This window comes from Phyllopteryx taeniolatus, chromosome 6 (assembly GCF_024500385.1).
Source record: "Phyllopteryx taeniolatus isolate TA_2022b chromosome 6, UOR_Ptae_1.2, whole genome shotgun sequence".
Lineage (NCBI taxonomy): Eukaryota > Metazoa > Chordata > Actinopteri > Syngnathiformes > Syngnathidae > Phyllopteryx > Phyllopteryx taeniolatus.
The window spans coordinates 13,671,532-13,685,890 of NC_084507.1; the positions used below are offsets into that span (position 1 = coordinate 13,671,532).

The window sequence follows — 14,359 nt, forward strand, 5'->3', positions numbered from 1 at the left end:
GTGTCAGCATCGAGCTTCCGGTCATCGAGGTGGGGGGGGGGGGGGCAGAGGGGCGGGGCTGAAGAGCGGATTTCCCAATGAACACTTGACGTCATTTGTATCTGGCTGGCCCGGCGTCCAATGGGAGGAGCCGAAAACAAAACACAGTGCTTGTAGCTCGCTAAACTCGGAACGCCATCTTGAAGGCAAAGGGCTGTTTAAAGCGACACAAATCAGGAAAACTGGGCAACAGGACTTCCGGCGTTTGTTTTTTTCTCTCCTACGAACCTTCGAGGGGTTCTGAGAAACGTGCAAGTCATGGCTCGGAGTTGTTATGCTGCACATTAGAGACGTACCAGTGAGGACTTCGCTGCGGTGGGAGTTAGCTTCTAGCTCGGGGGAGGAGGAGCGGGGGATCGGGTCCATTTTTTTTAAATTTTTTTCTCACTCCCCCCAGCGCCTCCCCACCCCCCAGCGCCCCCCCCCCCCCCCCCCCCCCCCCAAAAAAAAGTAGTTTGTTTATGTTGTTCCACACGGACATGTCATCTTCAAACCAAGGTAAAGTGCTACAAAAGTCACATCGACAGGCTACTAGCTTAGTCGGGACGTAGCTGCTTCTGTCATCGATAGTTAAGTCGGACACTTTGCTGAAGATAGCGTGACAGCGGCGGCTAAGCTAGCTTCGTAGCTAAGCTAATGAATGCCACACAGTAGTGATCAGACGAGGGGGTTGCACAAGTCACAGCATGCTAATTCGTTTGCCTAATGGCATCATTGCATAAGTAATTTTTAACCCACTGTCACATCAATGAAAATAAGAATGTGCTTGATTTATTTTTTTTCTTCACGTCTGTGTAGATTTTCAGCCATCAGGTCATAGTAAACCACAGAGGCAACTGGACTCTTGTTTGTTGAATTTGTTTTGTGTTTTTTTTGTCTGTTTGTTTTCTGAAAAATGACTTGGGCAAATATACGATTAGGCTAACAATGCTAGCTTGTGTGAATCTTATGTTTATGTTGGAAATATTGGACAAAATAAGAAGTTAAGCTGAGGCTGTACATCCAACTATCGTGAATGTTGACTAAACGCTGCTTCATATTTCCTATTAACTCCACTGCAAGATTGTATTGTATGTTCATATGTGACACAGTTTAGCTACAATTATGCTTTTGTATTTACTCTTGTTTCTTGATCCTTATGTATAATAAGGAAGCATAGTACGGCATTTATGTTTGTGTGTATTATATTTGAATATTGTTGCCATGTCGCCTTAAGTTTCCTCAGAGTGTCCATTAAAGTACTTTTACGATTTAACAAATGTATTACTAACACAAACACAAAATCTGTGGAGATAATTACAAAATGAGAAGTGGCTCAATACATGACTCAATTTCTTGCCATGTTCCCTGTAGCGTAGCCTCATCAATAGTGTGGCAATAGCATCAGTGATGTTTTGCTATAGTATCAGAATCCTCTTTATTTGCCAGGTATTTTAAAATACATAAGGAATTAGTCTCCGGTAGTTGGAGCCACTTTAGTACTACAGCAAACAAGCCAATATAACAAAATATACATCTAGGACATAAACACATAAGTACAGAGAGTCATTAAGCAATGAAAGGTGACCAGTAGTGTGGTAATACTGATACAATGACAAATGTGCAAATGATGTAGAGAGTCCTCAAGCAATTTGAAGTGACCAATGGTGTGGTAATAGTAGTTTAGATCATTAATGTCCTGAATCTTTGTTCGCTACACGATATATTTACTCGTACAAAGAATAGCAGGAGAGAGGTACCTGTTAAATGAGGTGACTAGGCAATTGGGCCTCAAAATTCTACACACAACACCCCATAATGTCAATGTGGATTTTTTGGGGGAAATATTTGCAAATAAATAAATAAATAAAAATAAAGCTAACATATCACATGTACATGAGTATTCACAGCCTTTTCTCAATACTTTGTTGATTCACCTTTGGCAGTAATTACAGCCTTCAGTTTTTTGAATATGATGCCACAAGCTTGGCACATCTATCATTGGGCAGTTTCGCCCATTCCTCTTTGCAGCACCTCTCAAGCTCTAGCAGTTTGGATGGGGAGTAACCAGCCATTTTCAGATCTCTCCAGAGTAGGCTTTATACGATCAGGATTTTTGGGGCCAATCAGCGAGTTTAAAAAAAAAAAAAAAAGATCTCCGATCACAAGATGGAGCAATGTGTCTATTTAAATGACTTGTTCATTTACTGTATATACTTGTGTACTGTATCTTCAAACGTATTCTCTAGTCAGGTCGTGTATTCTAATCAGTCAGGTCAGACCCAAATTACAACATGACAGAAATAATGGGTGCTAACTTACTGTAATTAAATTACTTTATTGTGATTAAATTACTTCACACACACCGAAACTTTAGAGCATTATTTGACAGAACGGCGGCACGTTTACGTACAACCGTTAGTGCGAGCTTGGTAGGCTACATAACATTTTGTTGGCTGCTTGTGAGCCGTATCGTATTAAAAGTACGTGAACATACCTCAAGCAAAACTACTTCTCCCGAGCACCGGTAACCATCACCACCACACGTTTTTCCCCATTTTGTTCTTTTTTGACCAACACAATACATGCACGATCCATTGTTGTCGTCATCATCATGGTAATGAGTGTATCTGGTCGCGTTTGAGTTGACAAGATAAAGCCCAGTGATCGTAAAAGACGGGATGTGGTATCGGAATACAAGATGTTATTGCAGTAGTCTGACATAGTTCATTAGTGAAAAACCAAATTTGTCTTGTAGTCTGATTAACGCATTATGTGTTGTCTGTCTCAGACGCGTTGTCTGTCCCACACCGCCGACATGTATTTTTTTTTTTTTTTTTTTAAATAACTTAATTGGCGCTCAGATAGTTACAGTACTGCATCAAAAGACACCCAACCAGGCTAAAAATAAACTACTTTTTGAATTCAAATATACTGTACACGACAGCGACGCGGAGTAAATGTCTTTTGCGGTGCATTGATCGGATCGGCGAATTATGACATTAAAGCCGATGAGCATAAAATGGTAGTTATCGGCCGATACCGATCAAGCCAATCTGATCGGTGTAAAGTCTACTCCAGAGATGTTCAATAGGATTCAAGTCTGGGCTCTGGCTGGGCCACTCAAGGACATTCACAGGCTGCTCCTGAAGCCACTCCTTTGTTATGTTGGCTGTGTGCTTAGCGTTGTTGTCCTGTTGGGAGATAAACCTTTGCCCCAGTCTAAGGTCCTGAGCACACTGAAGTAGGTTTTCATCCAGGATGTCTCTGTACATTGCTGCATTCATCTTTCCCTCAATCCTGACTAGTCTCCCAGTTCATACTGCTGAAAAACATACCCACAGCATGATGCTGCCACCACCATGCTTCACTGTAGGGATGGAATTGGTCAGGTGATGAGCGGTGCCTGGTTTCCTCCAAACATGACATTTATGCCAAAAAGTTCAATCTCTGTCTCATCAGACCAGATAAATTTCTTTCTCATGGTCTGAGTCCTTGAGGTGCCTTTTGGCAAACTCCAGGCGCCATGTGCTGCCATGTGCCTTTTACTAAGGAGTGGCTTCCATCTGGCCACTCTACCATACAGGCCTGATTGGTGTAGTGCTGCAGAGATGGTTGTCCTTCTAGAAGGTTCTACTCTCTCCACTGGAGCTCTGACAGCGTGACCATCGGGTTCTTGATCACCTCCCTGCCTGAGGCCTCCCCCAATTGCTCAATTGAGACGGGCGGCCAGCTCTAGGAAGAGTCCTAGTGGTTCAGAATTCTTTCCATTTACGGATGATGGAGGCCACTGTGCTCATTGGAACCTTCAAAGCAGCAGACATTTTTCTGCACCCGTCCCCATATTTGTGCCTTGAGACAGTCCTGTCGTGGAAGTCTACAGGCAATTCCTTTGACTTGATAGTTGGTTTGTGCTGTGGCATGCACTGTCACCTATGGGACCATTTATAGACAGGTGTGTGCCTTTTCCAAATCACGTCCAATCAACTGAATTTACCACAGGTGGACTTCATTTAAACTGTAGGGACCTCAAGGATGATCAGTGGAAACATGATGCACCTGAGCTTAATTTTGAGCGTCGTGGCAAAGGCTGTGAATGCTTTGGTACGTGTGATTTCTTAGTTTTTTTTATTTTTAATAAAATTCCAAAAGTAACTGCTGTAACATAAAATGTGAAAAAAGTGAAGCACTATGAATACTTTCCGGATGCCCTGTCTCTCATCAATTGCTTTTGCAATATTTTCTTTCCATCTGTCGATCGATCAACCAATCTATCGATCTTCAACGCTATCTCAAATGCTGATTTGTTGTTGCGTACAGGAGCCAGAATCGTAATTGACCTTTCATTTTTGCCACATTGTCTCTTTATTAATAGATTTAGCAGACCCAGATCTGGGTATGGGGGCAAGTGGGACCCAAGCAAGTGGTGGGGCTGTCGTGCCAAAAGGGAGCAACAAGAGACGAGCGGCGTAAGTGTGTGTTCATAGTACAGTAATATACAACGTATGCTTTAGACATTAATTTGTGATTTCTCAAGCGTTTTCAGTATAGATTAGGAATTTAAATCCCTCCGCGGGATTAAGGATGGGTACCTTTCCCAATTTAACTGGTACGGTAGGAATCGGCTCCGGTACTCAACGGTACCAATTTCTGGTCTTTTTGTGTGTACGTAGTAATAAACTTTAATATGTTTAATAATAAAATCTAAAAATTATTAAATTTAACATTTATTTTTCAATATGTAAACTTTGGCAACTATGACAAAAGAGGTCAGGTTGACAGTGCGTCCAATGGACCTGTAAATTAAAACGAGCATTTACATGAATGTTACAAAGGAGGAACCGAGCTAATAATGCTAACTGATGCAAGTTAAAAAGCCAAGCTAATGTGATTTTAAACATTAGGCTCAATTACATCATAGGTATACCTCACCTATGAGAGGCAAAATGAGAAAAAGAAAATCACGTTGTTTGATTTTTAATGAATTAATTGGTAAATTCCTCCTTACAATAAGTATTTGGTCACCTACAAACAAGCAAGATTTTTGGCTCTCACAGACCTGTAACTTCTTCTTTAAGAGGCTCCTCTTCCCCCCACTCATTACCTGTATTAATGGCACCTGTTTGAACTCGTTATCAATAAGACACCTGTCCACAACCTCAAACAGTCATACTCCAAACTCCACTATGGCCAAGCCCACAGAGCTGTCAAAGGACACCAGCAACAAAATTGTAGTACCAGGCTGGGAAGACTGAATCTGCAATAGGTAAGCAGCTTGGTGTGAAGAAATCAACTGTGGGAGCGATTATTAGAAAATGGAAGACATACAAGACCACTGATAATCTCCCTCGATCTGGTGCTCCACGGAAGATCTCACCCCGTGGGGTCAAAATGATCACAAGAACGGTAAGCAAAAATCCCACAACCACACGAGGGGACCGAGTGAATGACCTGCAGAGAGCTGGGACCAAAGTAACAAAGGCTACCATCAGTAACATACTACAGCGCCAGGGACTCAAATCCTGCAGTGCCAGACGTGTCCCCCTGCTTAAGACGGTACATGTGCAGGCCCGTCTGAAGTTTGCTAGAGAGCATTTGGATGATCCAGAAGAGGATTGGGAGAATGTCATATGGTCAGATGAAACCAAAATAGAACTTTTTGGTAAAACTCAACTTGTTGTGTTTGGAGGAGAAAGAATGCCAAGTTGGATCCAAAGAACACCATACCTACTGTGGGGGTGGAAATATCATGCTTTCGGGCTGTTTTTTTGCAAAGGGACCCGGGCAACTGATCCGTGTAAAGGAAAGAATGAATGGGGCCATGTATCGTGAGATTTTGAGTGAAAACCTCCTTCCATCAGGGAGGGCATTGAAGATGAAACGTGACTGGGTCTTTCAGCATGACAATGATCCCAAACACACCACCCGGGCAACGAAGGAGCGGCTTCGTAAGAAGCATTTCAAGGTCCTGGAGTGGCCTAGCCAGTCTACAGATCTCAACCCCATAGAAAATCTTTGGAGGGAGTTGAAAGTCTGTGATGCGACAGCCCCAAAACATCATTGCTCTTGAGATCTGCATGGAGGAATGGGCCAAAATACCAGCAACAGTGCTTGTGAAACCTTGTGAAGACTTACAGAAAACGTTTGACCTCTGCCATTGTCAACAAAAGGTATACAACAAAGTATTGAGATGAACTTTTGTTATTGACCAAATACTTATTTTCCACCATCATTTGCTCATAAATTCTTTACAAATCAGACAATGTGATTTTCTGGATTTATTTTATTTTTTTCTCCTCATTTTGTCTCGCATAGGTGAGGTATACCGATGATGAAAATTACAGGCCTCTCTCATCTTTTTAAGTGGGAGAACCTGCACAATTGGTGGCTGACTAAATACTTTTTTTGCCCCACTGTACCTGGGACAGACGAAGATGATGCTTCACTTGCATTGTCATTCTCACTTTTGCTGGCGTTGCTGCCACAACCAGCACCATTTTTTAAGGCCAATTCTTCATTGGTATCAGATGACAAGTTGCGAACAGAAGCTAGCGTGTAACTGCTACCTGTGCCAAATGCAGGAGTTTTAGGCATATCCATACATCGGAGGCCTTTGGTTTAATTAAGTGCTTCCTCAGATTGGATGTATTACCCCCGCTGACCCTGTACTTTGCAACACATATATTGCAATGGGTTTAATCTGCGCAGCATACTTTTGAGCGCTGTCAATCCATGCTGGTTTGTTGTGAGTGTGATTGTATCGGCGGCTACTGAGTGTTGTCATTACATTTGTACGCGCACTTCTGCGCCATGGAAAATTGCCAACTCTTCCATTCCCGCACAGTAACAAGGATGGGTCTAAGTACCTAAACATGGTAACGTTTGATTTTACGTGAATCGGTACTCTGTAGTACCAACCGAAATCGGACGGTACCAAATAAAAAGTACGGACATCGGTACCCATCCTTACGTGTGACCAATTCTGACTAAAATATTTACTGTATTGCCATAATAGCAACACATTATTTATAAACTAGTTATATAGATTTGGGTGATGAACTGATTACTCCACAAGTTGACTGTACTATTCCCCATCGATATTTAAAATTCAAAGTCGACTAATCACTAATCATGTGTTTTTGGCAACTCGTCTTCCAACAAGCTAATTAACAGAGGACTTTCAACTTGCCCATCAGCTGCCGTTGAACGCTCTGTGGAGCAGCGAAATGTCCGACCAACAAGGGAACACAGTCTTCATACATCCGCACGGCTCCAAGAGTACGAAAATAAGCTGTTTGTAGATGAGAATAGCAGTTAGCCTCGCTAGCTTTGGCTATTCCGATCACCGCTAGTCTTAAACGATCTATACGAGTGGGACCACAGGACCAGCGGTGAGGAACTGGGGCAGTTCATCTTCATCGCCATAATGTTACACCCAATGTGTAATAACAACAACTTTATTGAATTCAGGACATTTGTGTTGCTTTCGGAAACTGTCGTCACAGTACAGCGTACGGCAAATAGAAACTGAAAATGAGAAATGCTTACCGGTAATTTTTTTGGAGCCTTGGTACGATGTCCTGTATTTTGGCATTAGGAAAAATATCACTTAAGAACCAAATCTTTTCGTAGAAACATTTATAACCTTTTGAATGATAACAACTGCAGCCAATAATTCAAATTATCATATCAGTAAAACTAATTGATTTTCCAAATGAAATTCATTGGGGTATGTCTTTACCGTTATTGATAAATTATATGGAAACGACCCATAAAATGATATTGCACATTTTGCTGTTATTTTATATTTCCTCCTCCTTGTATTGCAGCTCTGATTTTGATGACGACGAAGGAAACAAGTTGTTCAGGTACTCGAGTCTTATCATTGTGTATAATAGCACGTGTTTTGATGAAGACTGCTGCCATCTGATGGTTGTCTGTGTGTTCTATGTTTTATCAGGTGTGATGATGATACAGGAGGCTCCAACGACAAAGAGCGCTTCGCTAGGTAGGGCGATGAAATCGGTCGGGATGGAGTATCTGTTTTTTAGTGGTGGAAACACAACACCTTGTGCTGTCCTTTTTTCCTGCTTTTTCTTTTTTATTGATTGAGTTAATGTGGAACCTCCATAAATGAACAAAAAGCATTTAACATTTTTTGTTACCCTTTCTCATTCAATTCAGTGCGCATTGTGCAGCTCATTCTGGTGTGCGCCCTGGCCACGTGGTGGCAGTATATAGATCAGTTCATACTTATAGTCATGGAAAAAATGATGAGACCATCATTGTGAATTTAATGTAACAGCTGATATTTAGCCATTTTCCATGTTTATTTTTTTGATAATAATAAAAATCCCTGGGAGGACATTTAAGGTTAAGCATGTCAAGTAGGACATAAAGTATTATGGAATCAGCTGCATTTTTGTCGCGTTCATTGTATTCTTCATGTAATATACCTTTAGTGGTACTAGGTATTAAACTGAACAATAAAATGAACAAACAATGGTGGTCGAATAATCATTTCCATGACTGTAATTCACACTAACTTTCCTGCCTAGATGCAACAGCCAATTATATTGCAGCAAGGCGTGTCCTGCCTTCAACTTAAGTGTCATTTTTAATAGAGGATAAAGAATACAGTATGTAATTGGTAGTACTAGTCATGCACCTAAATGAAAATTCTTGGCCGAAACCAATGGCGAAAGGAATCAAGTAAATGAAGTAAAATTACATTTATGGCTATAACTGTAGAGTTGCCAACCTATAGAAATTAACTTCCAGAACTTTGTCTGAATTTCCATATTTTTAAAATTATGTGAAGAACATTACCGCAAGACAGTTTTTGCAGTATATTATATCATAGGATAAAATAATTCTGCATACTGTTCAGTTGCATAACATAATCATTATTCTGTAATTATATTCTGTAATTATAATTGTTAATACATTATGGCTTCAATGTACTTAAATGTCTTCTGATGCAAATTTCCCCATAGTGGAACTAATAAAGGTTATCTTATATTTATTATTAATATACAGTACTTTCAACCTTGAAGGTCCCTGTTCTCAGGCGACAAACTAATTTTCCCCAGTAGTGAGAGTAAAGGAAATGTTGAACTTCCTAATAAACATTGGGCTGTATCCAAAAATATAACCTTTCATACCAAGCTAGTTTTGCTCCAAGTGTTCATCACTTAAAGGTCAGATGACAAAGATGTTATGGGGTCAGTTAAAATTAATATTTGCATTGTTTATATGTTATGTAATACATACGTAACTTCACTCAAGTTTTCAACCATAGTTTAGCTAAAAAATTTGGTTTTTATGACGAATATTGAGTCCTCCCCAAACATACCCGAAGCTCAAGACACCAGGGTGTGGTTACTCTATCCACTGCAAGGGCTACCAGAAGTGACGTTGCAATTGACAAACACAGCGCACTACACACTATATGCAATGGCGAGCAACGTGTTGGAATATGTGGAGGAGGAGGATTTCGACGTACAGGAACACCCAACTGAACTTTGCATCGTGTTTGCCAAGTAGCAGCTGTACAACAGAAATAGAGAGTGGCCACTGGCTCGATGTGACGTTATGTCAAACGCATGTCTTTTTATACACTCATGGCTTGAAATAATGCCACCCCAGGGGTGCCAATATTTTTGAGCACAACTATACGTATTACATATTCATATATGTTTCAGTGACACGTCACAATCTTTTACATAGTATGCAGTATTCCTATATATTGTGTGCCCCTTGCTCGAGTTGCATTATAACACGCCGCACACAGTCTTTGCCGTGTGTCTGTTGGCTTGTCATATAGGAAAAAGTACAGACGACAGTACTGAAAAGTACTGTGTGGGTCTTTTTTTCCCGACTCCCCAGTGCATAGTAACCATAATAGAGTCGTAGGTATATACAAGGAAATGCTCACCTCTTGTCTGTGCCGCTTCGCTGCTGCATCGTGGCGGCAATAAGATTTTGTTCTCTTGCTGGCGGTGGAGTTCCCGATGGCCGTAGGAAAAATAGTTGGCACCGCAGCTGGTTTCACCCTCTGCCTCTGTATCCAATGCTTTCTGCTAAAAGTCTTACTCAAATGATCGGCACAGTTTGGAATGCTTGCTAGGCACCCATAGCTGAGCACGTTTCTTCCCCTGTCGATTGACTTTGCCTATCCACTGGTCACGTATTCCTTTTTCACTTGGAAAGCCAAAAAAAAAATAAAAATCTTGCCGCTGCCTGAACCATTTGTACAACCAAATGCCACACAATAAACCTTCATGACATTGTTAAATCATACGACAACAAATATACAAGGACGGGAACAACAGCACACAACACCGAATGAACAGGATGTTTGGCTTGTGTGACGTCACAGCGCCGGAAAGAGACGAAGACCGGAAGGCGCATTTTGCATCATATTTATCGATTTAACTGCTGTATGTCTGCCATATAATCACTTCGAAATGGCAGATGTGGTTTGTAAAGGGGTTCTAGAGTTATCAAGAATTTTTTTTCAATCATTGTCCGCTGACCTTTAACCAGTGGGGGGTAGCAATGCACTAAACATGTCAGTCTGCTAGAAATCAAGAAGAAGAATGACGTTCTAATTCATTTCTGGTTTCCGGTTCTGTGTGGCTGTGCCGTGTAGTGTAATTCTTATTTTCTCTCGAGACACTTATTAATTTGCCTACTATTTAGCTCTTTAAAGTTGGTTACTGTCTGCTATAACATGGTTCCTGCCAGACCTATGTGACAAGTGAACTGTGTCACCCAATCACTTATTTTGGTGTTTTCCAACTTCATGTCACGATAGCTTAGCAATTAGAATGGCTTTTCTGACTTCTCTTGTTAATTACTCCTTGTCCTCTCTTTGTGATGATGATACTTTTCAAAAGTGTAGCTTTTTCGTGACCATTGAGCAGATGTTTAGTGACTTATGCTGCATTGACTCCGCACGCCAAGCGACTCCACAGCTCGGCAATGTTTTTAGCCGTGTTAGCTGTAGCTCGTAGGTAGCAGCATACGAACAGCAGAAAGCAGGGAGGTTGTCTTGCCTGTATAATGTGGATGGGCCAGGTTTTTGTTTTTGTTTTTATTTTTACAATATAGTGTACACCAGTGATTCTCAACTGGTAGCTCCGGACCGCAGACAGCTAGTGAAAAAAAATACATGGATTCCTATCCTGATTTTTCCGATACACTACAGGGGAGTAGTAAGTTCCCGCACAAAACATAGTAGGAAAGTGACAAGAAATGTAACTTCCTTGTTCTCTAGCCACTAGTTCACTCTGCCGCGCAGCCTTAGGTTGGCAGACGTCATAGCAAGCAATATGTATCTGGCATACAGCAAACTCATTTGAAACTGCATTTAAAAATATAATGTACTGTCCATATGTTTTCAGAATAGTGGTGTCACGATACCTGCATAAAGTACCTTGATACTGGTACTGAAACAATACCACAGATAAAATCTCAAATAGTAGTGAAATATATAATATTATATATATATTATATATTATATATATATATATATATATATATATATAATATTATATATATATATATATATATTATATATATATATATATATATATAATATATTATATATATATATATATATTATATATATATATATATATATAATATATATATATATATATATATATTATATATATATATATATATATATATAAGTAAGATAAGGACGACAGCAGAAATAAGTTTTAATAAGCAAGCAAAAAGGGTTGTAACTGTCCGCAACAGGACCATCGTAAGGATGGAATCAGCTTTATCGTTGTGGATTAGTGACTGCAGAAAAAAGAACATTTCGCTGGATACAAACTTTAACCGCACTAAAGCTAAAAAAAAGTTTTATGAAAGCTTCGCTGACAGCGAGGAAGAGGAGGATGCGGAGCCCAGGCCATCGACGAGTGCTGCTGCTCACCCAGTAGGCCCAGTAAGCTAATTTAATGCCAGCAAGGGCTGGTTTGACAAATTTCAGAAACGATTTGGACATAAAAGTGTTTCTCTGCACGGAGAGGTCGCCTCTGCGGATACCGCTGGAGCTGCGCAAGAATGGGACCCTTTGAGTTTCGTTCGTAACAGTTCTCAAATATAATCGAAGGTGGCATGTCTGTTTGTAAGAATCTTCTCGCCCAGAAGAAAAAAGAGCGGCAACAACTACCTATAACTATGTTCTTCTCTCGGAAAAAGACAGTGGAAAGGGACGCTGCAGCGGAGCGGCGTCAGGACGAATAGGGACGGTCAGAGGAAGCGTGAAATATGAGCGAGTCACAATTAATAATTTCTTATGTTTCCAACCTCATACGTTGTTCATTAAAATTAAATTCGTTATTTCTAAAAATTGGCACTATTATTTGTCAGGAAATGTTTACATTTTTATTTCTTAAACAAATGTTTGAGCCGTTTTTAAAACATAAATAAAATGTTTCACATTGCAAGTTCAACTGTAATCCTGTTTTAGCGGGTTGGTCTCGGTTCCAGGTTTTTGGAAGAGCATCAAAGTTTTGCAGATAAGGAAAAACTCACCAGGTATGGCCTATGCCACAGCAAAAGGCTCCTTCCTGCGTGTATATCCAGATTGAATGCACTGTGATTAAGTACTGTCCTAACCCTTTTGTCGGGATCGCAAGCTCACTTTGACACCTTCTTTGACAATATTGTAATAAAGACTGTTGGTGGTCTCTCTCAAGCCCACTTTTTTGTTATGGGTACCTAACAACTATGCTGTGTTTCTCTTTAGTAATCCCTTCCCTTCTTCTCTTTATTTCTCTCCTCTCTCTCACTTGCTGTCGCTCTCTCTGTCTGCACTTGCTCTCTGTTGTCACACACACATGGCCTTAAAAGAGCAGACTCTCGCTTTCTCACCCTTCTATTCTTTTTGGGCAAATCACCATTTATTTATTGATTTGTTTCATTACCGCCTCTTTCCCCAAGACAACCCGCTGACGCATTACGACATTAACTCTAAACCCTTCTCCACCCGCCCCATCTCGCTCGTCCTCTTGTCCTGTCCACCTCTACTCTCCTCCCTCGTGTTGTCGCTCCAGGGAGAACCACAGCGAGATAGAGCGGCGGAGGCGGAACAAGATGACAGCCTACATCACGGAGCTGTCGGACATGGTGCCCACGTGCAGTGCGCTGGCACGGAAGCCCGACAAACTCACCATCCTGCGAATGGCCGTGTCACACATGAAGTCTCTTAGAGGGAGTGGAAACACCAACCCAGACGGTTCTTACAAGCCTTCCTTTCTCACCGACCAGGTGAAGATACGTTTGGGAAAAGTGTTGGGTTGAAGGGGTAACCAACTCCCGATAGTGGTATGGATTGTGGTTACTAGTGTGTGTGTGTGTGTGTGTGTGTGTGTGTGTGTGTGTGTGTGTGTATGTATATATATATATACACACACACACACACACACGATGTGTATAAAAAAAATAAAAAAAAAACGTTTTTCATGTCAACTAACAACTGGAATGACAATTGATTGTAACTTTTCCACAAAAAAAATTACCTCATATCAATGGCCCCTTAAGCCTTTTGGAAACGCCCATGAAAATGGTCGAAGTTTGTGTTGGTCGACTCCCGTTTCAGTCCGGCCCAAGGGAAAACCAGAGGAGATTGGTCGCTGGTAGCACCCTACAGGTCACATTATGGTTGAATGAATTCCTGCGGTGTGAAAGATTTGTGACGGTTGTGGTTACTAAGTTGAGAAACATGAACCGAATTCTTGGCTTCCACCGTACTTAGTCCCTATGTGAAGTTTGTGAACACTTATTTAATAGGTTTGGATTTCTATTGCAGCTGATTTACTTGTACTGTGTGTGTGAAAATGCTTGGAATGCTTTTAAATGTGTGTTAATACCTGGCTTGATGCCGTTTGACTGCAGGAGCTGAAGCACCTCATCCTGGAAGCAGCCGATGGATTTCTGTTTGTGGTGTCGTGCGAGACTGGTCGCATCGTTTATGTCTCAGACTCTCTGACGCCCGTCCTGAACCAGTCACAGTCCGACTGGCTGGGCTCGTCCCTCTACGACCACCTTCACCCCGATGACACGGAGAAGCTGAGGGAACAGCTGTCTACGGCGGAGAATAACAACACAGGTATACCAAGCACAGAGTGGGGAAAAACACTTCCCTAAGGAATGATGGATAGTAATCCACTTGGATTGTGGTCCTTCAAAGGGAGGATGTTGGACTTGAAAACAGGAACAGTGAAGAAGGAGAGCCAGCAGTCCTCCGCCCGGATGACAATGGGAGCCCGGCGATCATTCATATGTAGAATGAGGTGTCCTTTTGTTGATTTACATATAT

General features: G+C 41.2%; 1 protein-coding gene across 5 annotated transcripts in view; it reads left to right on the forward strand.

Moving 5' to 3' along the window:
• Positions 1-119: 119 nt before the first annotated feature.
• The window catches only part of arnt (aryl hydrocarbon receptor nuclear translocator), a 30,778-nt gene continuing 16,538 nt past the window's right edge, over positions 120-14,359 (forward strand). The window contains exons 1-7 of one of the 5 annotated variants that reach the window (XM_061776455.1): positions 120-537; positions 4,394-4,487; positions 7,848-7,886; positions 7,979-8,026; positions 13,095-13,308; positions 13,936-14,149; positions 14,231-14,333. In XM_061776455.1, the coding sequence (XP_061632439.1) occupies positions 501-537; positions 4,394-4,487; positions 7,848-7,886; positions 7,979-8,026; positions 13,095-13,308; positions 13,936-14,149; positions 14,231-14,333 (749 nt within the window). In that variant the 5' untranslated portion in view covers positions 120-500. The remainder of the gene's footprint in view (positions 538-4,393; positions 4,488-7,847; positions 7,887-7,978; positions 8,027-13,094; positions 13,309-13,935; positions 14,150-14,230; positions 14,334-14,359) is intronic. The other 4 variants (XM_061776457.1, XM_061776456.1, XM_061776458.1 and 1 more) reach the window with 4 other exon arrangements.